This window comes from Natator depressus, chromosome 1, assembly GCF_965152275.1.
Source record: "Natator depressus isolate rNatDep1 chromosome 1, rNatDep2.hap1, whole genome shotgun sequence".
Lineage (NCBI taxonomy): Eukaryota > Metazoa > Chordata > Testudines > Cheloniidae > Natator > Natator depressus.
The window spans coordinates 254221108-254238349 of NC_134234.1; the positions used below are offsets into that span (position 1 = coordinate 254221108).

The window sequence follows — 17242 nt, forward strand, 5'->3', positions numbered from 1 at the left end:
AAGCAATGGAGTTCAAAATGGTGACCAGAGTGGTCAAAATGGGGCATTGTGGGATACCTCCTGGAGGCCACTAACAGCCGATGTAAGTAACGCAGTGTCTACACTGACACTGCTTTGACCGAACTACATCGACCTAAATTCTATGCTGCTCGTGGAGGTGGAGATATTAAGTCAGCATAGCAGGTGCTTTAAATCAGCAGGAATGAAATTTTAGTGTAGACACTTACTTAGGTCAATGTCAGCAGCCTTACATCGACCTAACTCTGTAGTGTAGACTACGTCTAAAAGTTTTCCCTTTTTCCCTCAATGGTCACAATCAGTCCCAGCTCCACTGTCCTCCCCATCCCTCCCAAACCTGCCCCTCCCAGAGGTACACTAACCACTGTCTCCTCGCTAGAGGATGAGGCTCAGCCCAAGAACCTTCGCTGCCTCTTCAATGGGGTTGATCGGCTAACATGCAGCTGGGAAGTGAGGAGAGAGGTCACCAGCTCTGTCTTGTTCATGCTCTTCTACAGAACCCCACCAGCATCAGAGTAAGTGACCTGCCCATGGCAGCGTATTCCTGTCCTCCTATATCTGACCATCCCTCCTGCTCACTCAGGCCTGGCTGCTCTCTTCCCCAGAGAGACAGAATGCTCTCCAGTCCATGAGGAGGAATTGCCTGGCAGCCACTACCTGTTCCACAGCTGTGAGATCAACGTCACCCACCCCAGCAGGCTGAGCCAGTACCTCATAACTGTCCGGCCCAAGAAGGAGGAGAAACTGATTGAAGCCAGCAAAAACAGTGAGAGCCCATTTGGATCCTCTGCCCAGGGTTATCTGGAGGTTTCTCCTCCAGCTTAGGAAATGCTTGGGTTGGCAGAGAGGTGGAATGGCTAACAAGAGAGCTAGACAGTGGTGCATGGGTGGGACAGATGGCTGGTAAAGGAAGCTCCCAGCACTGGCGCTCCTGACTGGCACCGACAGAGCAATGCTGCGTGGAGGTACAGAATGGGCGTGTGGAGATGAGATGTGTCAGACGGGGACACTGCTATTAGCCGTCCTTGGTGCTAGTCTGCTCAGGCAACAAGTTTCGCACCAGCGTATCCTTAGTCCTGCCCACAGCCCAGAGTGGGAAAGGGAATGGGCAGGAAGATAAGCTGGGAGATGGATGCATATTCCTAATGTGTTGTTTGTGTTCTAGTCAAGCCGCTTGCGCCTGTCAACGTGACAATGACAAAGAGGAAAGAGCAGGAGTATGAGCTGAGATGGACAAAACAGATCCTAAGCTATGCCTATATAGGCCAGAGATATGAATTCTTGTATTGGAAGACTGGTGACTCCTTGGAGGTAGGTGATGGTACTGCTGGGAGCCCAGGACTCTGCTGGGGATGTGGGTGGATGGGACAGAGAGTTCCTTACCCCTCCTCCATCTCTTCTCTTCCCAGAATGCCCAGAGTGTAAACATCAGCAATGACGAGCCTCCCCTCATCTTCACCTTGCAGATGCTGGAGCCCTCCACACACTATAGGGGGAAAATGCGGGCAAGGGTGCACATGGGTACCTACCAGGGGCCCTGGAGCGAGTGGAGTGAGGAGTGCACCTGGGAAACTGAGAGTGGTACATCCCAGCTGGGCTACTGGCTTTGGGGGAGGGGGTCAGTTCCCTCCCTAGAGAAACTGGTCCTTTAGCTGGGGTTTCAGGGGAACTGGGGTTTCATACAGTTAATTAAGCAAAGAGCCTGACCAGGGTCCCCTTGATACCTGGCTGCATGCTTCAGTTCACAGAGAAGGAGTATAATTGGCTTATCTGAATGGGAGCCCAGGGCTGCCATTCTCCATGGTGTGAAAGTAGAATGAATTATTTTGAAATTATAATTCATTAAAGAAATGCTACTTGAAGGGTTTGTTGAAATATAGTTGTCAGGAAGAGAAACATTAAGGAGTGTTAGACAATGGGTCCTCAAACTAATTAACTTAGAGCTCCTACTGAGCTAGGAGATTGGTAAACGTTAGTATGCAAATAAGATATGTATGTATATTTGTCAGTTTCTGCTTCCTTTTGTCTCTTATGTTAAATTGGCTTTCCCTTATCTGTTTAAATAAGTTAGCATGAGCCTCAGAGAGGGGCTCACATATATCTGGGTGTATTGGCAAAGCGCTTTGCGAATAAACAGGGTGGTCTGACAAATTCTGTGAGCCTTGAATCTGACTTTGACAATTGGAACAAGAAAACTGTATGAAAATCAGGGGTTGGAACTGGATGCACTAGGTGAGGAGGGAAGGGGGCCTCCACAAGGAGGCTTAGAAGGATGAACTGCCTACATTGTCAGAGTGTTTTACAGAGGTTTTAGTTCCATGATTCCCAGGAAAATTAGGGGGGAGGTGTGACATTCCTCTCTGGTGGTATCTGGACCGATGATCTGCTAGGTCACCCCAATCCTTGACTCATGGAGCCAGCCTTACCTTGCTCTGCTGTGAGAACCCCCACTCCTGGGCTGTTCACGCATGGCCTATAGCATGTAAGCTGCTCCCAGCTACTTGCAACCAAATGACACTAGCCAATATCTCCGGTCCCAGAAACAACCCTAGGAACCTCCGACTTGTAGTGTCCAGTTATGCCCGCTGGACGCTGCAAGCTTATATGAGATTGTCAATTTAACAAAGAAATTGATATGTACCAGACTTGTTATTCCAAGGGGAGTCTCTGCCACACTTCAAACCAAACGCACTGCTTCAGGTAGAATAAACAAACAGATTTATTAATTACGGAGATAAATTTTAACTGATTATAAGTCAAAGCAGAACAAGTCAGATTTGGTCAAATGAAATAAAAGCAAAATGCATTCTAAGCTGATCTTAACACTTTCAATGCCCTTACAAACTTAGATGCTTCTCACTACAGGCTGGCTGGTTGCTCTGGAGCTAAAATGGGGGGCCCACCATCCTGTCTTAGTTACAGCAAAGACCATCCCCTCCTTTCCGACATGCGAAACATCGTGTAGCAAGGCAGCCAGAGACGGGTAGAGTGAAAAGGGGTCTACAAAGGTGCCAGTAGAGGATCGGGATGTAGAGAGCAACCTTGGGCAACCCAGGATTCTTTCTCGGTTTCTGGGGCAGAGTCTTGGAGCAGGGTGAGGTCAGTGAGGGACGGCGGTGGTATAGAAACAGAAAGGGAACCTAGAAATGCATCTGGGGAAGGTTCTATGGCAGCAGCATGGTTAGCAGAGGCATCAGCAAATGCGTTACCCTTAGCAACATCAGTATCCGCCATTGAGTGGCCAGGGCACTTAACAATAGCTAGGGCAGACGGAAGTAAAATTGCATACAGGAGGGCAGCGATGTAGGGCCCATTTTTAATAGGGGTACCGGCAGAGGTAAGGAAACCCCGAGTTTGCCAGAGGGTACCAAAGTCATGTACAACCCCAAAAGCGTAGCGGGAGTCAGTGTAAATGGTGGCGGAGCATCCCTCCACCAAAAAGCAGGCACGGGTGAGGGCAACTAATTCAGCGACTTGTGCTGTTACAGAAGGTAAAGGCGCAGATTCCAGGGTTTCAGAGAGTGAAACTACAGCGTATCCTGCAAGGAGACCTTGGTTGTCTCGAAAACAGGAACCATCAGTAAATAAAACAAGGTCAGAGTTAAGGAGAGGGACATCAGAAAGGTCAGAGCGCGGGACAGTGACAGCAGAGACAGTTGCAAGGCAGTCGTGGGGATCACCGTCATTAGACAAAGGAAGGAGAGTGGCAGGGTTTAACTGAGAACAACGCTTTATGGTGATATATGAAGCTGATAGTAGTAAAAGTTCGTACCTGGTAAGGCGGGCAGAGGAGAGGTGGCCTGTGTTACGTTGTAGCAAGAGAGTTTCTACAGAGTGAGGGACCAGGAGGGTAAGAGGAGAGCGGAGAACAAGGGCATCAGACATTTCGACTAGGCGCACTGCAGCAGCCACGGCACGCAGGCAGGGGGGTAAGCCTTGGGCAACAGGGTCTAAAGTGGCAGAGAAATAAGCCACTGGGTGGTTCTTTTCTCCGTGTATCTGAGTGAGAACTCCAAGTGCACACCCAGACTGTTCGTGGCAGAAAAGGGTAAAAGGCTTAGAATAGTCAGGCAGCCCTAAGGCAGGGGCAGAAGCCAAACCCTGTTTGAGGGAAACAAAGGCAGAATTGGCCTCAGGGGGCCACGACATGGGGTCAGGCACAGAGAATCGAGTGAGTTCCTGGAGAGGTTTTGCAAGGGAGGCATATTGGGGAATCCATTGTCTGCAAAATCCAGCCATGCCTAAGAACTTCCAGACCTGGCATGGGGAGCGGGGTCGGGGAAAGCTAAGGATAGCTTGGACGCGGGTGGGAGAAAGTGCACGGGAACCCTGGGAGAGGAGAAAGCCAAGGTATGTGACAGAAGCTTGACAGAGTTGTAGTTTAGAGCAAGAAGCTTTGTGACCCTTATTTGCTAGGGCAGTAAGGAGCACTAAAGGATCAGTTTCAGAGGTGGACAATGAAGGGGAACAGAGGAGTAGATCATCTACATATTGGACTAGTGTGGACCTGGATGGGAAAACAAGGTTAGCAAGGTCTCGGGCTAATGCTTGGGAAAAATATGACGGGCTTTCAGTATACCCCTGGGGCAGTGTGGTCCATGTGTACTGTTACCCCTTGTAAGAAAAGGCAAACAGGAACTGGGAGTCAGGGTGAACCAGGACAGAAAAGAAAGCAGAGCACAAATCAAAAACAGTAAAATGAGTTGCATCTGGTGGGATAGAAGCCAGAATCGTCGCTGGGTTAGGGACAACGGGAAAGGCAGGTATGACAATGCGGTTAATGGCCCGAAGATCCTGAACAAACCGCCACGATTTACCATCAGCTTTTCGAACTGGGAGGATAGGGGGTGTTACAGGGGCTGGAGCAGGGGATAATAATGCCTTATTCCCGCAGGGCAGTCATGACTGGAGCAATTCCAGCCTCTGCTTCGGGGTTTAAAGGGTATTGAGACAGGCGAGACAGAGGTTTGGAGGAATCAACAATAATGCAGACGGGGTCAATATGTAAACAGCCCACTTCAGACGTGTGGGTTGGCCACAGAGAGGATGGGACCTGTGAAATTAGGTGTTCAAGGGACAGGACCAATGGGCAGCAGGGGACCGGAGTGGAAAGGGGAGTTTCAGACAGCAGGGAGGTTACAGAATCACTCAGAGAGGACTGGGGGATTTGTAAGTAGACACCATCCGGGGAACAGTAGATGGTACAGCCAAGTTTACATAACAGGTCCCGACCCAAAAGGTTCACCGGAGTGGAATCCGAGAGGAGGAATGCATGGTCCGCGGAAAGGGGACCAACCTGGACTGGTAGAGGTTTTGAAAGGGGATAAGGGGTTGGGAGTCCCGTAATGCCCACAGCGGATATGGTTTTTTCAGAGCGGGGAACCTCAGGCAGGTCGGCAGTACGAACTGCAGAGAGCGAAGCTCCCGTATCAACAAGGAAAGGGAGAGAAAGCTCATTAATAGTCAAAACACATTCACCTGTGGGAGTGAGAGGTAGTAAAGGAGCTAAAATTTCCTGAGGTTCCCTGGTGTTCTGTCATTGCTGTGGGACAAAGTAAGTCTGGGGACTGTCGGGCTGTGCCGACAGGGGGTCTAGCTGGTTGTTTACAGAGCTATTAGGCCAGCGCGGACACTCGTTTTTCCAATGTCCAGGTTGTTTACAGAAATTACAAACACCCCCAAAACCTGAAAATCCAGTTCCACGGCCCCTCCTGTGGCCACGTCCCCCTCCCCGGTACTGTTTACCTTGCCCTGAATAATGCTGTATTTGCAGGGCCATTCACTTTTGGGAAGATGGTTCCTCCTTTCCCTTTAGAGTGCGATGGCAGTGTTCTGCCACTGATTGCAATTTATCCATGGTTTCCGTTTCCCACCCAACACTTATTCGCTTTAGGATAGTGCCGATAGCAGGTAGGAGGCCATTAACAAACGCGTGAGCCAGGGCGCCCTTCCCATTTTCACCCGGTTGCTGTATACCAGAATGTTGCAGAAAAACATCAGTCAGTCGGGTGCGATCGTCACCCAGACTTTCTCCCTGTCGCTGTTTACAGCAATGTGTGGCTGTCCAGTTTGTTTTTGGAGTCCATACTCGAGGGATGGCCTCGTGTAGGTTTTTAGCTCGGTCTTTACACTTTTTCCGGTGTTCAGCGTCAGGACCGGTGTCTGGAATGGTGCTCGCTGATGGGCCAGTTGGCTGCTGTGAGCCATTTTTCATGCTCGCTAGGGGTTACCAGTAGCTTGCACAGCTGCAGGAGGTCTGCCTCAGAGGGTTCATAGGTGTCGCACACTAACAAAAACTCCTCTGCAAATGTGGTAGGATTTTCCAGGGGCTTTGGAAAGCCTTTTACAATTGAAAGGAGCTCTGTACGAGTCCAGGGTTTATAGCTCCAAGTGGGACCCTCTTGTTGGCCCCCAGTATGCAGGATTCGGAGGGGAGCCTGGATAGGTTTAGAGCCAGAGCATAAGCGTTGGGCCCAATCAGTGTCCAGGCTATCTTCGTATGTATGGGGAAAAACAGAGGAGTCAGGCAGACTGGAGGGTTTTGGGGGAACGGGGGGGTTTTGTTTACGGTCTGAGTGGTACCGGAGGAATGGGCCTGGGCGGTATTGGACGATCCGGACTGGTCTGAACTGGAGACCCCTGGGAGTTGTTGTGACTGCCTATTGATCCGATGCAAGGATGCCAGGCCAATTAATGCATCTTCCTCATCGTCATCCCCAGAATTTAACAAGGGGTTTTCTTCGTCCTTTCCCACAATGAGATGGGAGTATGAAGGGGGATGGGATCGATCCTGGTTTTCTCGGAGAACGGGATAAAGGTGAGCGCTCGGTCTGGCAGCAGGAGAGGAGGCTTCTAATAAAGCTTTTAACTTATCATTTGAATCTTTGAGAGAGGCAAGTTTTGATTCTGTCCACCTATGATTTGCCTCTTCCCACCATTGCATGAAACAATCAACCTCTCCTTTTGCCAATTTAGTTTTAGGTTGGCCGAGTTTGTCTTTTAAGATGTCTACTCGGTCTTTGTCCCAAGATCCTAACAGTGGCCACTGAATTTTGGGATTCTCCTGAGTTAGCCTAGACCATTTTTCCAGAAATTTACAGGAGTCCGGACCCTTCCTAAAATACATAAAATGAGCCGGTGTTCCTTTAGGGAACTGTCCCGACTTAGACATCTGGTTACCCATACAGGAGGACTTTACACACCAATCACACAAGAAGGAAAGTCGGGTTCGTCAGAGCGATGCCTGGTGCAACACACAAAAGGAGCCCACAGGCTACTGCCTCAATCGCCCTTGCTTTCACACCAAGGGTTTTACCCAAGGCGCGGTGCGGCTGCGATTGTGCAGATTTCACTCACTCAGACCGTGGGGACAGGAGCCCTTTGGTCAGCCGATCCCCGGACGGAGACGGCGCCCAGACTCAAACACACCACAGGGAGGACGGATAGACGCAGAGACAATACAGTCCTCAGTCCGGACAAAACATAGAAATAATTACCTGACCAGATTCCTGATGTCAGATCCCGGGATCCCTACCAGAACAGAGTGGGAACCAACAGGTTCGATGGCGTAGACTTCACTGTGGTCATGCACCCTTCCGTTCTGGTGGAGGACCGCTCGGTCCAAATGCCCAGGTGCCAGCTTGCCACGGCCGTCCTAAGAACGGTCAGGAGTCACATGGCCCCAGTGAAGATGGTTGCCATCTTGGTGGAACCTCCAAATTGTCAAAGTCAGATTCAAGACTCACTGAATTTGTCAGACCACTCTGTTTATTAGCAAAGCGCTTTGCCAGTGCACCCAGATATGTGAGCCTCCTGCAAAAGCTCAAGCTAACTTATTTAAACAGATAAGGGAAAGCCAATTTAACATAAGAGACAAAAGGAAGCAGAAACTGACAAATATACATACATATCTTATTTGCATACTAACGTTTACCAATCTCCTAGCTCAATAGGAGCTCTAAGTTAATTAGTTTGAGGACCCATTGTCTCACACTCCTTAATGTTTCTCTTCCTGACAACTATATTTCAACAAACCCTTCAAGCAGCATTTCTCTAATGAATTATAATTTCAATATAATTCATTCTACTTTCACACAAACTTAGATGCTTCTCACTACAGGCTGGCTGGTTGCTCTTCAGCCAGGCTCTCCCCTTTGATCAGTGCTTCAGTTGCTTGGTGTGGTATCTGTGGATGTAGGTGGAAGAGAGAGGAAGAGCATGGCAAATATCTCTCCCTTTTATCATGTCCTTTCTCCCCTCTTGGCTTTGCCCCCTGCCCCCCGCTTCAGAGTCAGGTGAGCATTACTGAGTCTCTCCAAGCAAGGTTGAGCAATTCCCTTGGGTGTGGCCTCATGCAGGTGAGTCATTGCATTGTAGCTCCCTTGCTGAACAATGGCTGTTGATGGGTTTTTTGACACCCTGCCTAGGCATTGGTTACTTTCTTTGCTGTTGCCTCTGGGGAGCTAATATCTGGCTGATTCCCCCAACTTACAGCATGTTTTAGTGACAACCATACTACACAATTCTCATAACTTCATATGCATTAATGATACACATCTATGGCTAGAGAAATGACTTTCAGCAGATCATAACCTTTCCCTGATACATTACAGGGCATGCTTTATACGTAAGATCACAATTATACAAAAATGAGGAATATGGGGGTTACAGCACGCTTCCCCAATGTATAGAATTTCACGGGAGGGTCACATGACTGTAATCTTCCCCTACACATAGTATCTCTGCACTGCAGTCTTTGAGGTGTCCAGGTTACTACCTTTAAGAGGAACCAGGCAGACTGGATCCCACTGGACGTGGTCAGGCTGAAAATGGGGCTGGAGGCCAGTGTGAGAAGTTCATGGATCTAAGTGGAGGTCTGAAGAAGGGAAGGAATGATCCATGCTAGAAGGTAGAAAGGGATTAATCAGTGGAGCTGGTTGAACTGTTCATTCTGAACAACATTTTCATGTTTGTGAAATAATGAAAAGATGGGCTCTTTGCAACTGATTTTAAGCAAATCCATCGGAGCTTACATGGGTTTCTCTGGTCATTCAGAGAACCATTGCTTCATGGGTGTGTTGTTCAGTATTTGGAATTCAGTCTGTGTGATTGGTCACTAGGTCTCATGATGGAATTCCTGGTCTCTGATTGGCTTCCTGAACCTGTACAAACAGGAGAGGTGACTGAATAAGCCTTAATTGTGAATTTCTAGACTCTCAAATGTTTGTGTTTCTTGTACATTTACACTTAACTGCAAGTCTTTTTTTGTTGCTATCTGCAATGTTCTTGTAAGGATCTTCACCCTGAAGTTACTGATCTGTTATCGGAGGGTTGGTCTACACTAAAGCTGTAAGTCGACCTCAGTTACGTTACTTCAGTTACATAAATTATGTAAATTACGTAACTAAAGTTGATGAAACTTAGGTCAACTTACAGCAGTGTCTACACCATAGAATTATAGGATTGGAAGGGACCTCGAGAGGTCATCTCTTCCAGTCCCCTGCACTCATGGCAGGACTAAGTATTATCTAGGCCATTCCTGATAGGTGTTTGTCTAACCTGCTCTTAAAAATCTCCAGTGATAGAGATTCCACAATCTCCCTAGGCAATTTATTCCAGTGCTTAACCTGTGCTTCCTAACCTGACAGTTAGAAAGTTTTTCCTTATGTCCAACTTAAACTGCCCTTCCTGCAATTTAAGCCCATTGCTTCTTGTCCTATCCTCAGAAGTTAAGAAGAACAATTCGTATCCCGCCTCCTTGTAACAACCTTTTATGTACTTGAAAACTGTTTTCATGTCCCCTCTCAGTCTTCTCTTTTCCAGACTAAACACACCCAGTTTTTTCAATATTCTGTCATAGGTCATGTTTTCTAGACCATTCATAATTTTTGTTGCTCTTCTCTGGACTTTCTCCAATTTGTCCACATCTTTCCTGAAATGTGGCACCTAGAACTGGACACAATACTCCAGTTGAGGCCTGATCAGCGCGGAGTAGAGCAGAAGAATTACTTCTCGTGTCTTGCTTACAACACTCCTGCTTATACATCCCAGAATGACGTTCGCTTTTTTTCACAACAATGTTACACTGTTTACTCATATTTAGCTTGTGGTCCACTATGACCCTCAGATCCCCATGCTGTGTTGACGGGAGACGCTCTCTGGCCAACTTACCTTCTGCCTCCTAGGGAGGCGGAGTACACATGTCGATGGGAGAGTGCTTTCCCATCGACTTCGTGTATCCTCACCAGTCCCACTAAATTGACACTGCTGCACTGATTGCAACAAGGCCGATTTAGCCATAAGTATAGATAATCCCTCAGTCTGAACTTCACTTTAACAAAGTTATTTGCTCTGGGAATTTCTTTAGTTTTTTTAAAATAGTCCTAACATGGGACTGGGGAGAACAGGGGCTTGAGGACTATATCCCATTTGGGGTTGACCTAATGAGATCTGTAGAAGAGAACCCCATTTCCACAGCACCTCCTGGGAGACCCTGTCCCTTGGAGTTATGCAGGAGAGGGAATTCTTTCTTGGGAACGTATGAGGTCTGTGAGCATATGAAGACTCACACAAATACAAGCTCGTCCCCAGATGTTTGCACAAACAAACTGGTTGTCCAGATGTTCATGAAAAACCCAAAGAAGGGGCTCAGACCAAATCAAGAGTTGGATTTAGCAAATGTGTTGACCAATTCATTCTCCTGGTACTTTGCCCAGCTCTCCTGATTAGGTCACATCTAGTCTATCCCAAGTGGGTGAGTATTCCATGGTCTAACACACCTATCAGTTAGGACTCGTGACTTGACAGGCAACCTACATTTTCCTGACCTCAGTATCATCCCAAAAGAGCATCCAGAATGTAAGTTTCGATATAGAATGAAGCCATTTTCTGTTGCTGTCTATATCTCTCTCTCTCTCTCTCATTTATCTGCCTCAGCCGGGTCACCACTGATTCTCCCACTGCTGGTCCCAGTCTTCACCATCGTGCTGATAGCATTTGGCTGGTGTGGTTATAGACGCCTACTCAGGTAAGTCTGCACTGGGAGTTGGAGATTCACCAGACACACTGATAGAGTGAGTGCAGGGAGGTGCTGCATGGGCACATCCCTATCCTTGATCTAGGGCTTAGTTAAGCTGGAGATATGCCTGGGGTGCAGCGCAGAGCTCTCTCCATGTCAGACAGCAGCTTGAGTGTAGGGCCATGGAGTTTCAGGACCTCTGGGTTGACAAGGGGGCCCAGGGTAAGGCTGTGTATCTGGTGTAGCCTCCTCCCAAGAGAAGTGACCCTGCAAACTCTGTCTTGTTACAGCAAGAAGAAAAAATGGGAGGAAAAGATTCCAAATCCCGGCAGGAGTCAGCTGCTCCAGAGCTACCTCCAGGTAAGAGAGAACTGAGCTTTCCCCTACTACCCTTTGGCCTACTCCAGCTGTAAGAGTATCCCGGCCCTCTGGTCTGACGACTTGACAGAGTCCTGCCGCTTCTGGCCAGCCGAGTTCTTGACCAAGTCCAATAGAACTGTAAACAAAACCAAACCCTCAGCCTGGCTGGGCTCAGCTGGCCACCTCGGCCTCACAGGTCCTGTGCTTTCAACAGCCCCACTGTCCAGCGGCTGGCACGCACCTCCCCTCTCTCAGGGGCTCAGGCAGGTTAGTGCCCTTCAGGGCCCCTGTCTCCAGTCAGGCTTCCCACTCACCCCTGGAGTAGCCTGTCTGCTCTGCCTCCTCTCTCTCAGCCTTCTCTCAGGTTACTTCCCACCTCCTCTCCCCTGGGTCTCCTTCCTCCCACGAGGCTCACTCAGCTCTTTATGGCCACAAGCCCTTCTCTTCCCCACCTGGGCTTTACTTCTGATTAGTCCTGGCCCATCCTCCAGGTTCAAGCAGGCAGGTTAATTGCCCTCTCAAGCCTTTATCCTTTCACGGCACATGTGGGGACTCATTGTCTGAGGACCCTGCCCATTGGTGCATAGGAGAAGCCCAGGAGATAGCAGGATTTTTGCCACTGTGTTTTACCTTACACTTGTGAGCGCCCCCTCTCTGGCCAATACATGACTGCAATTACTCAGTTTTGAACAGGGCAGTACACACCTCTTGCAGGTGCCCCCTTCCTGGTTGGGTGTGAGCCTGCTTTCTTTTCAGTTCTTACAATGGGGTGGCACCTGCCTGTCATGAGCACACACCCCCCTCCGGCTGAGTCACACACACTGTCCCCCCTTCTGGGGTGTACAGTCTCTCGTTCTTGCTCATGGCCCTGGTATGGAGCTGTAGCACCAAGGCTTCCTCCGGAGGTACTGCCTTCTTTAACAGCCCCAAAGGAGCCCATCTCGGGACCCTCGGTTAGTGTCTTTTTGGCAGCTCTCCCTGGGTTTAGTCTTCAACCAGACCAGCAGGGCCCATCATGGTACCCTTGCCTGGTCTGGCTAGGTCCTGGGCTCAGCCTGCCCACACTGAGCTGGCCATAGTCCTGCTACTCTTCCAGCCAGCCATGCACCCATTCTTCAAGCTCCAGGCAGCAACTGACTGCTGTGTCCCTGCTGCTTCCTTTTATATGGCCCTTCTGCCCCCTGATTGGTCACTCCAGCAGCCTCTCTGATTAGCTGCTCCCCTGCAGCCACTCTAGACTGCCTGGAGGACTTCTCCTCTGCTCTTTTCTGGGGTGTGGTGAGGCAGGGCCACAAGGCCTCCAGCAGGGGCCTCCAGACCTATTCCCCCCATCAAACCACCAGTCCCCAGGAGCAATGTTGCCCCCAAGAGGGGTTAAAGTGCTACCACACACTGTGGTATCTCCACTATGGGGCTTCTGGCTCCCCTCTGCCCTCAGGGAATCACCCTCTGTCTGCCAGGAGTGCTATCTGCCCTTGTCTCTTTTCAGAAAGTAGCACTTGGAATTCCGCTGCCGAGCAGCCAGCTGGACTTTGGCAAGCAGAGCCCTTCCGAGAAGATGGACCTGGCCAGCTGCATCCAAGTGCTGGATGGGTGAGTGGTCAGTGCACTGCTCAGTGGTGATACTCTCTGAGGCGTTGCTTGGTGATGGTGGCATCTCAGTTCCTGTGGGTGGCTGATCCCATCAGGGAGGGATGGCAAATGTAACTGGTGTGAATGATAAACCTTGGCACATCCTCCATGTGCCCATCTGGAAATGTCAATGGATGGACTTGCAGCCCCTGCTCTCCCTGGCTCCCTGGAAACACCAGTCCCAAACCCTGAGCCCTTCCTCCCTGATCTCTCCTTCTGGTAATGGGCTTGCCTTTGATTTCCCAATCTGGAAATGGAGGTGGTTAAGCACTCCCAGCATACAGATGCATACACGCCCCCTCCCCTACACACCCTATTTTCCTGCCACCTGGATGTGAGGCCCTCACCACTCTTGGGGCTGATTCTGGCTCTGGCAGCATACAAGAGCCAGCTGGGGCTGCAATAGGACAGAGGATAAATCCTCCAATGCAGTAGTGTGGGGCCAATGTAAGAAGCCCAAGACTGCCCTCCTCACAGCTCCTGGTGTAGGGAGGTTGTGCTGAGGCAGGGTACCCATCATGCTCTATGCTGTGAGGGATTCTGGGTTAAGAAGAGTAGCCTGAGGAAGGCCGTATTCAGTTAGAATAGCCTGAGTCCCAACTTGGAGACACTTATAGCTGTACCCCTTCTCCCAGGGCTTAGAGGGCTCTCCCCTTCCAGGTTGGGGACAGAGGCTCTTCACCCTCCTTGAGCCACCACTGGCCACCCCAGCCCTGGGCTGCCAGCACCAACCCCGAGCTCCAGGCCACTGGAAGGAGCTGAGCCCCTGCTGGCTTAAGGGGCGAGGGGGAGTGAGGGCATGGCCTAGGGGTGGATCACGGGCAAGGCCACGGCCTCAGTTACGGGAGGCTTAGTCTCCCCTGGCCTTTGATACCCACTGCCCATGGGTGGGTGCCCAGCCATCACTGGTCACTTTTGGAAAGCGCAGGCCATTATTTGTATTTATTTGAACCCCCATCACTCCTTGTTTGCCCCCTCCCTTTTTCTACCTTCTACCTCAGTGGCTGTAAGTTCCTTGCGGCAGGGGCCATGTCTTTTTATAAACTCCGCCCAGTGCCAGGCAAAGGTCTGGTGCTATATATAATGTAGGTGGTGGTGATCACGGTCTCTGAAGGGTGATGTGCTGCTTGGGCCCCTTAGACTCAAGAAACACAGAAATTGCCAGACTGGGTCCAGCCAATGGTCCATCTAGTCCAGTATCTTGCCAAGAATAGATGCCGGTGCCAGCTGCTTCAGAGGAAAGCACAAGAAATTCTGCCATAGGCAGTTATGCGATAATCTGCCCCCAGGGAAAGATTCCTTCTAACCCGCAGAAGACCTTTCTCCCAGGAGGCCCTCAGCTCCACTCCCTGTCTATGTGACGTTCTCTGCAGGGTGACTTCTCTGATTCCTCTTGTTTCCCCCTTGCAGACAGATGAAGGTTAGTTCAGCAGATCTCCCTGCAGTCGTGACCGAGAGGATGATGTGCTTCCTTGGTGCACTGGACCCAGAGAACCCGTATCAGACTCTTGAAATGACAACTCCAGCTCCACATCCTGCAGCCCCAGCTAGCTGCCGTTCGAGTCAGAGCACCAGTCAGTCCTTGTCACCAGCCACGCTCCCCTGGAGGAGCAGTGCTAAGGTCACTGCTTCTCAGGCACCCATGTCCTGCTTTGACTTTAATGGTCCATACTTGCACTTCCCCCATGGGTGCTCCCTGCCTGACATTCATCAGGACCAGGAAGCTGCCCCACTGGGAACCAGGGGGAGGCCAGCGTCCCTGGAGTACGTGTCCCTACCCCAGGGGGCCTCTTCCCAGATCCTGCTGGTGGAGGAGGAGAGAGGAGAAGCTCAGCTCCACCCCGTCTCACTTCCTGCTGAGAAAGAGATGAAGCAGCCACTTGCTGGAGGGCAAGAAGGGCCACAAGGCCAGCCAGCAGGTGGGGAAGTGGCACAAGGGGACACCAAAGGTCAAAGGTCACCGATTGCTGCCATCTTAAACAATTCCGGTCAGAAATTGCCACTGGGATACGTCACCACGGAAGGTCTGTCACTGATGCCAGCAAGAGACTCTGCCCATCTGTCCCCTGCACAGGCCCCGCTGGAGGGGATGCCCACTGCTTCTGGCATGTTGTCATCCAACCCACAACTGCCCCATGCCACGGAGGGCACCCCTAGCCCCAAGTTGGGCCCTGAAAAACCTGGTGTCGCAGTCCCAGTTCCATCTCCAGCATCAGCCACTCTCTCTGGATTTGGGAGCTATGTTATGTTCCCCAAGGCTCCCTGTGGCACTCCAGAACCCGTTGGTTTTTCCCCACCCATCCTATCGGAGGGGGTTGATTTTGCTAAAGCCGAGCCTGGGCAAGAGGATAATGTGGTCATGTTCAACCCCGATGGCACCGGACCAGTTTTTCTACGCCAGGTGGGGGAATACTGCTTCTTTCCCGGCCTCAAACCTGGTGAGAAGCCCCCCGTGGGTGAGAAAGGCCCCCTGGCTGATCAGACATCAGAAGCCAGACAGGCATTTGGAAAGCCGCCCTGTGATGGAGAATCTGTCAATAGCAAGCGAGAGCCTGCTCTTCACATGCAGGCCATTCAGCTCTTCAAAACCCTGAAGTGTGACGATTACTTTGTGTTGCCTCCGTGGGCAGGACAGGAACCAGCTGTCAGGGCCAAGGAACTGTGCTAGTGCTACAAGAGGACTGGTGAGGGCAAGAGAACAGGTGAATGGATTCGAGTCCCCCACTCGAAGCATGTTACCTCTTCTTGTCATCACTGTTTCCCCTCCCGAACCCAGGCAGGAAAAACAAAGGGCAATTCTTCTTCCCAGCCCTCCTTCTTCCAAAGTGGGTGGCAGATGTCAATCAGCACCACATCCTCCTCAGCTGTATCAGCGTACTTGGCTAGAGAAACCAGGAAATCTCTCCCCATTGGAGAGATCTGCTCGTTACACACAGCTCTAATCCCCCTGCCATTATCATGTTAGCTTTGCCACGCTTCTGCTGCAATGTAATATTGAGTTCAATGCAAACTTCACAGCATGAACGATCAAACGTCATGTCACGGATAAGATTCTGGTGTAAGCACCTGGAATGAAATGCCTCACATTCTGAAAACAGATCTAGTTTATTTAGAGAGATAATACTCATCCAGAAGAATTAGTGTTGGAAGGATGTAGATAGCAAACCTGTCAAGGAGGGATTGGAATTGCTAAGGATGGGACAAGGAGTCAAGGGGTGAAACAGCAATGGGGAAACTTGGCTGCAGCTGAAGAAACCTTTCCTATCTGTGACTCTATCCTGCAGAATGATGTCTCTAGGGAGGTAGTGGAAGCCCCATCACCAGGACACATAAAACCAGACTAGACAAAGCCAGAGAGGACATATATTATTGCAGGGAAAACTGGGGTTGGGGCAGGGGAAAGGTTGTGCAAGTGGACAAACTATGGTCTAATGGATCTCTTCTATCTCTAATTGCTCAAATACTATGACATGCTGGATTCCCAGTACACTGACTGTTTGTAGGAGATGGTAGCAACTAGCTAGCTGCTTTGGTGAGTAACAGTGCCAGGGAAAGAGAACTCAGTTCTTTCCTGCTCCTTTCTGCAAGGGAACAACATTGACTCAGAGCTGCCACCCAGTGATCAGACCTAGCAAAATCATCTCTCAATCCATGGGTCAGCTCTGTTACTGATTGAGTTAGATGTGTCACCTACCACGTAGGATGTCTGAGTCTGACTTTGGTATATTTGTGTGACATGGCTGATGAGGGGAGTGTAGTGGGGTGGCTGCCCCACTCCAAAGTAAAATGGATTAAGAGCAGCTGAGGGAGGCTGGCGAGATAGTTGGCCCCAGGTGTGGATGGCTTAATCCGGCCACAGCTGGCACTGATATGAGGGCTGGAGGCCAGAGCTGTAGAAGTCTCACCCTAGCCCTGGAGTGGGAAGGGTTGGCTGCCTGGGAGCAAGGAACCTGAGGCGGAGCAGTGTTGGGGAAGGGCAAAGAGGAGCTGGCGAGCTCCAGCCTGGTAAACCCCCAGGCTGCAGGCCTTGCTGAAGGCCTACAAAGGTACTGGGGCTACAGAGGTGCAGCCTGGGAATAGGTAGAGGCTAGGATGACCAGATGTCCCAATTTTATCAGGACAGTCCCGATTTTAGGAGACTTGTCCTGCAGCCTGACCTTACATTGGTCGGGATGCCCTTTGTCCTGATATCGGGACCATCCGGGCTGCAGCCGC

General features: G+C 50.3%; 1 protein-coding gene across 1 annotated transcript in view; it reads left to right on the forward strand.

The window, feature by feature from the left end:
- LOC141979310 (cytokine receptor common subunit beta-like) overlaps window positions 1-16987 on the forward strand; it is a 30584-nt gene extending 13597 nt beyond the window's left edge. The window contains exons 7-14 of the mRNA XM_074941532.1: window positions 398-533; window positions 624-784; window positions 1184-1329; window positions 1428-1599; window positions 10954-11044; window positions 11326-11395; window positions 12885-12988; window positions 14438-16987. Coding sequence (XP_074797633.1) covers window positions 398-533; window positions 624-784; window positions 1184-1329; window positions 1428-1599; window positions 10954-11044; window positions 11326-11395; window positions 12885-12988; window positions 14438-15695 — 2138 coding nt within the window. The 3' untranslated portion in view covers window positions 15696-16987. The remainder of the gene's footprint in view (window positions 1-397; window positions 534-623; window positions 785-1183; window positions 1330-1427; window positions 1600-10953; window positions 11045-11325; window positions 11396-12884; window positions 12989-14437) is intronic.
- The last annotated feature ends 255 nt before the right edge of the window (window positions 16988-17242 follow it).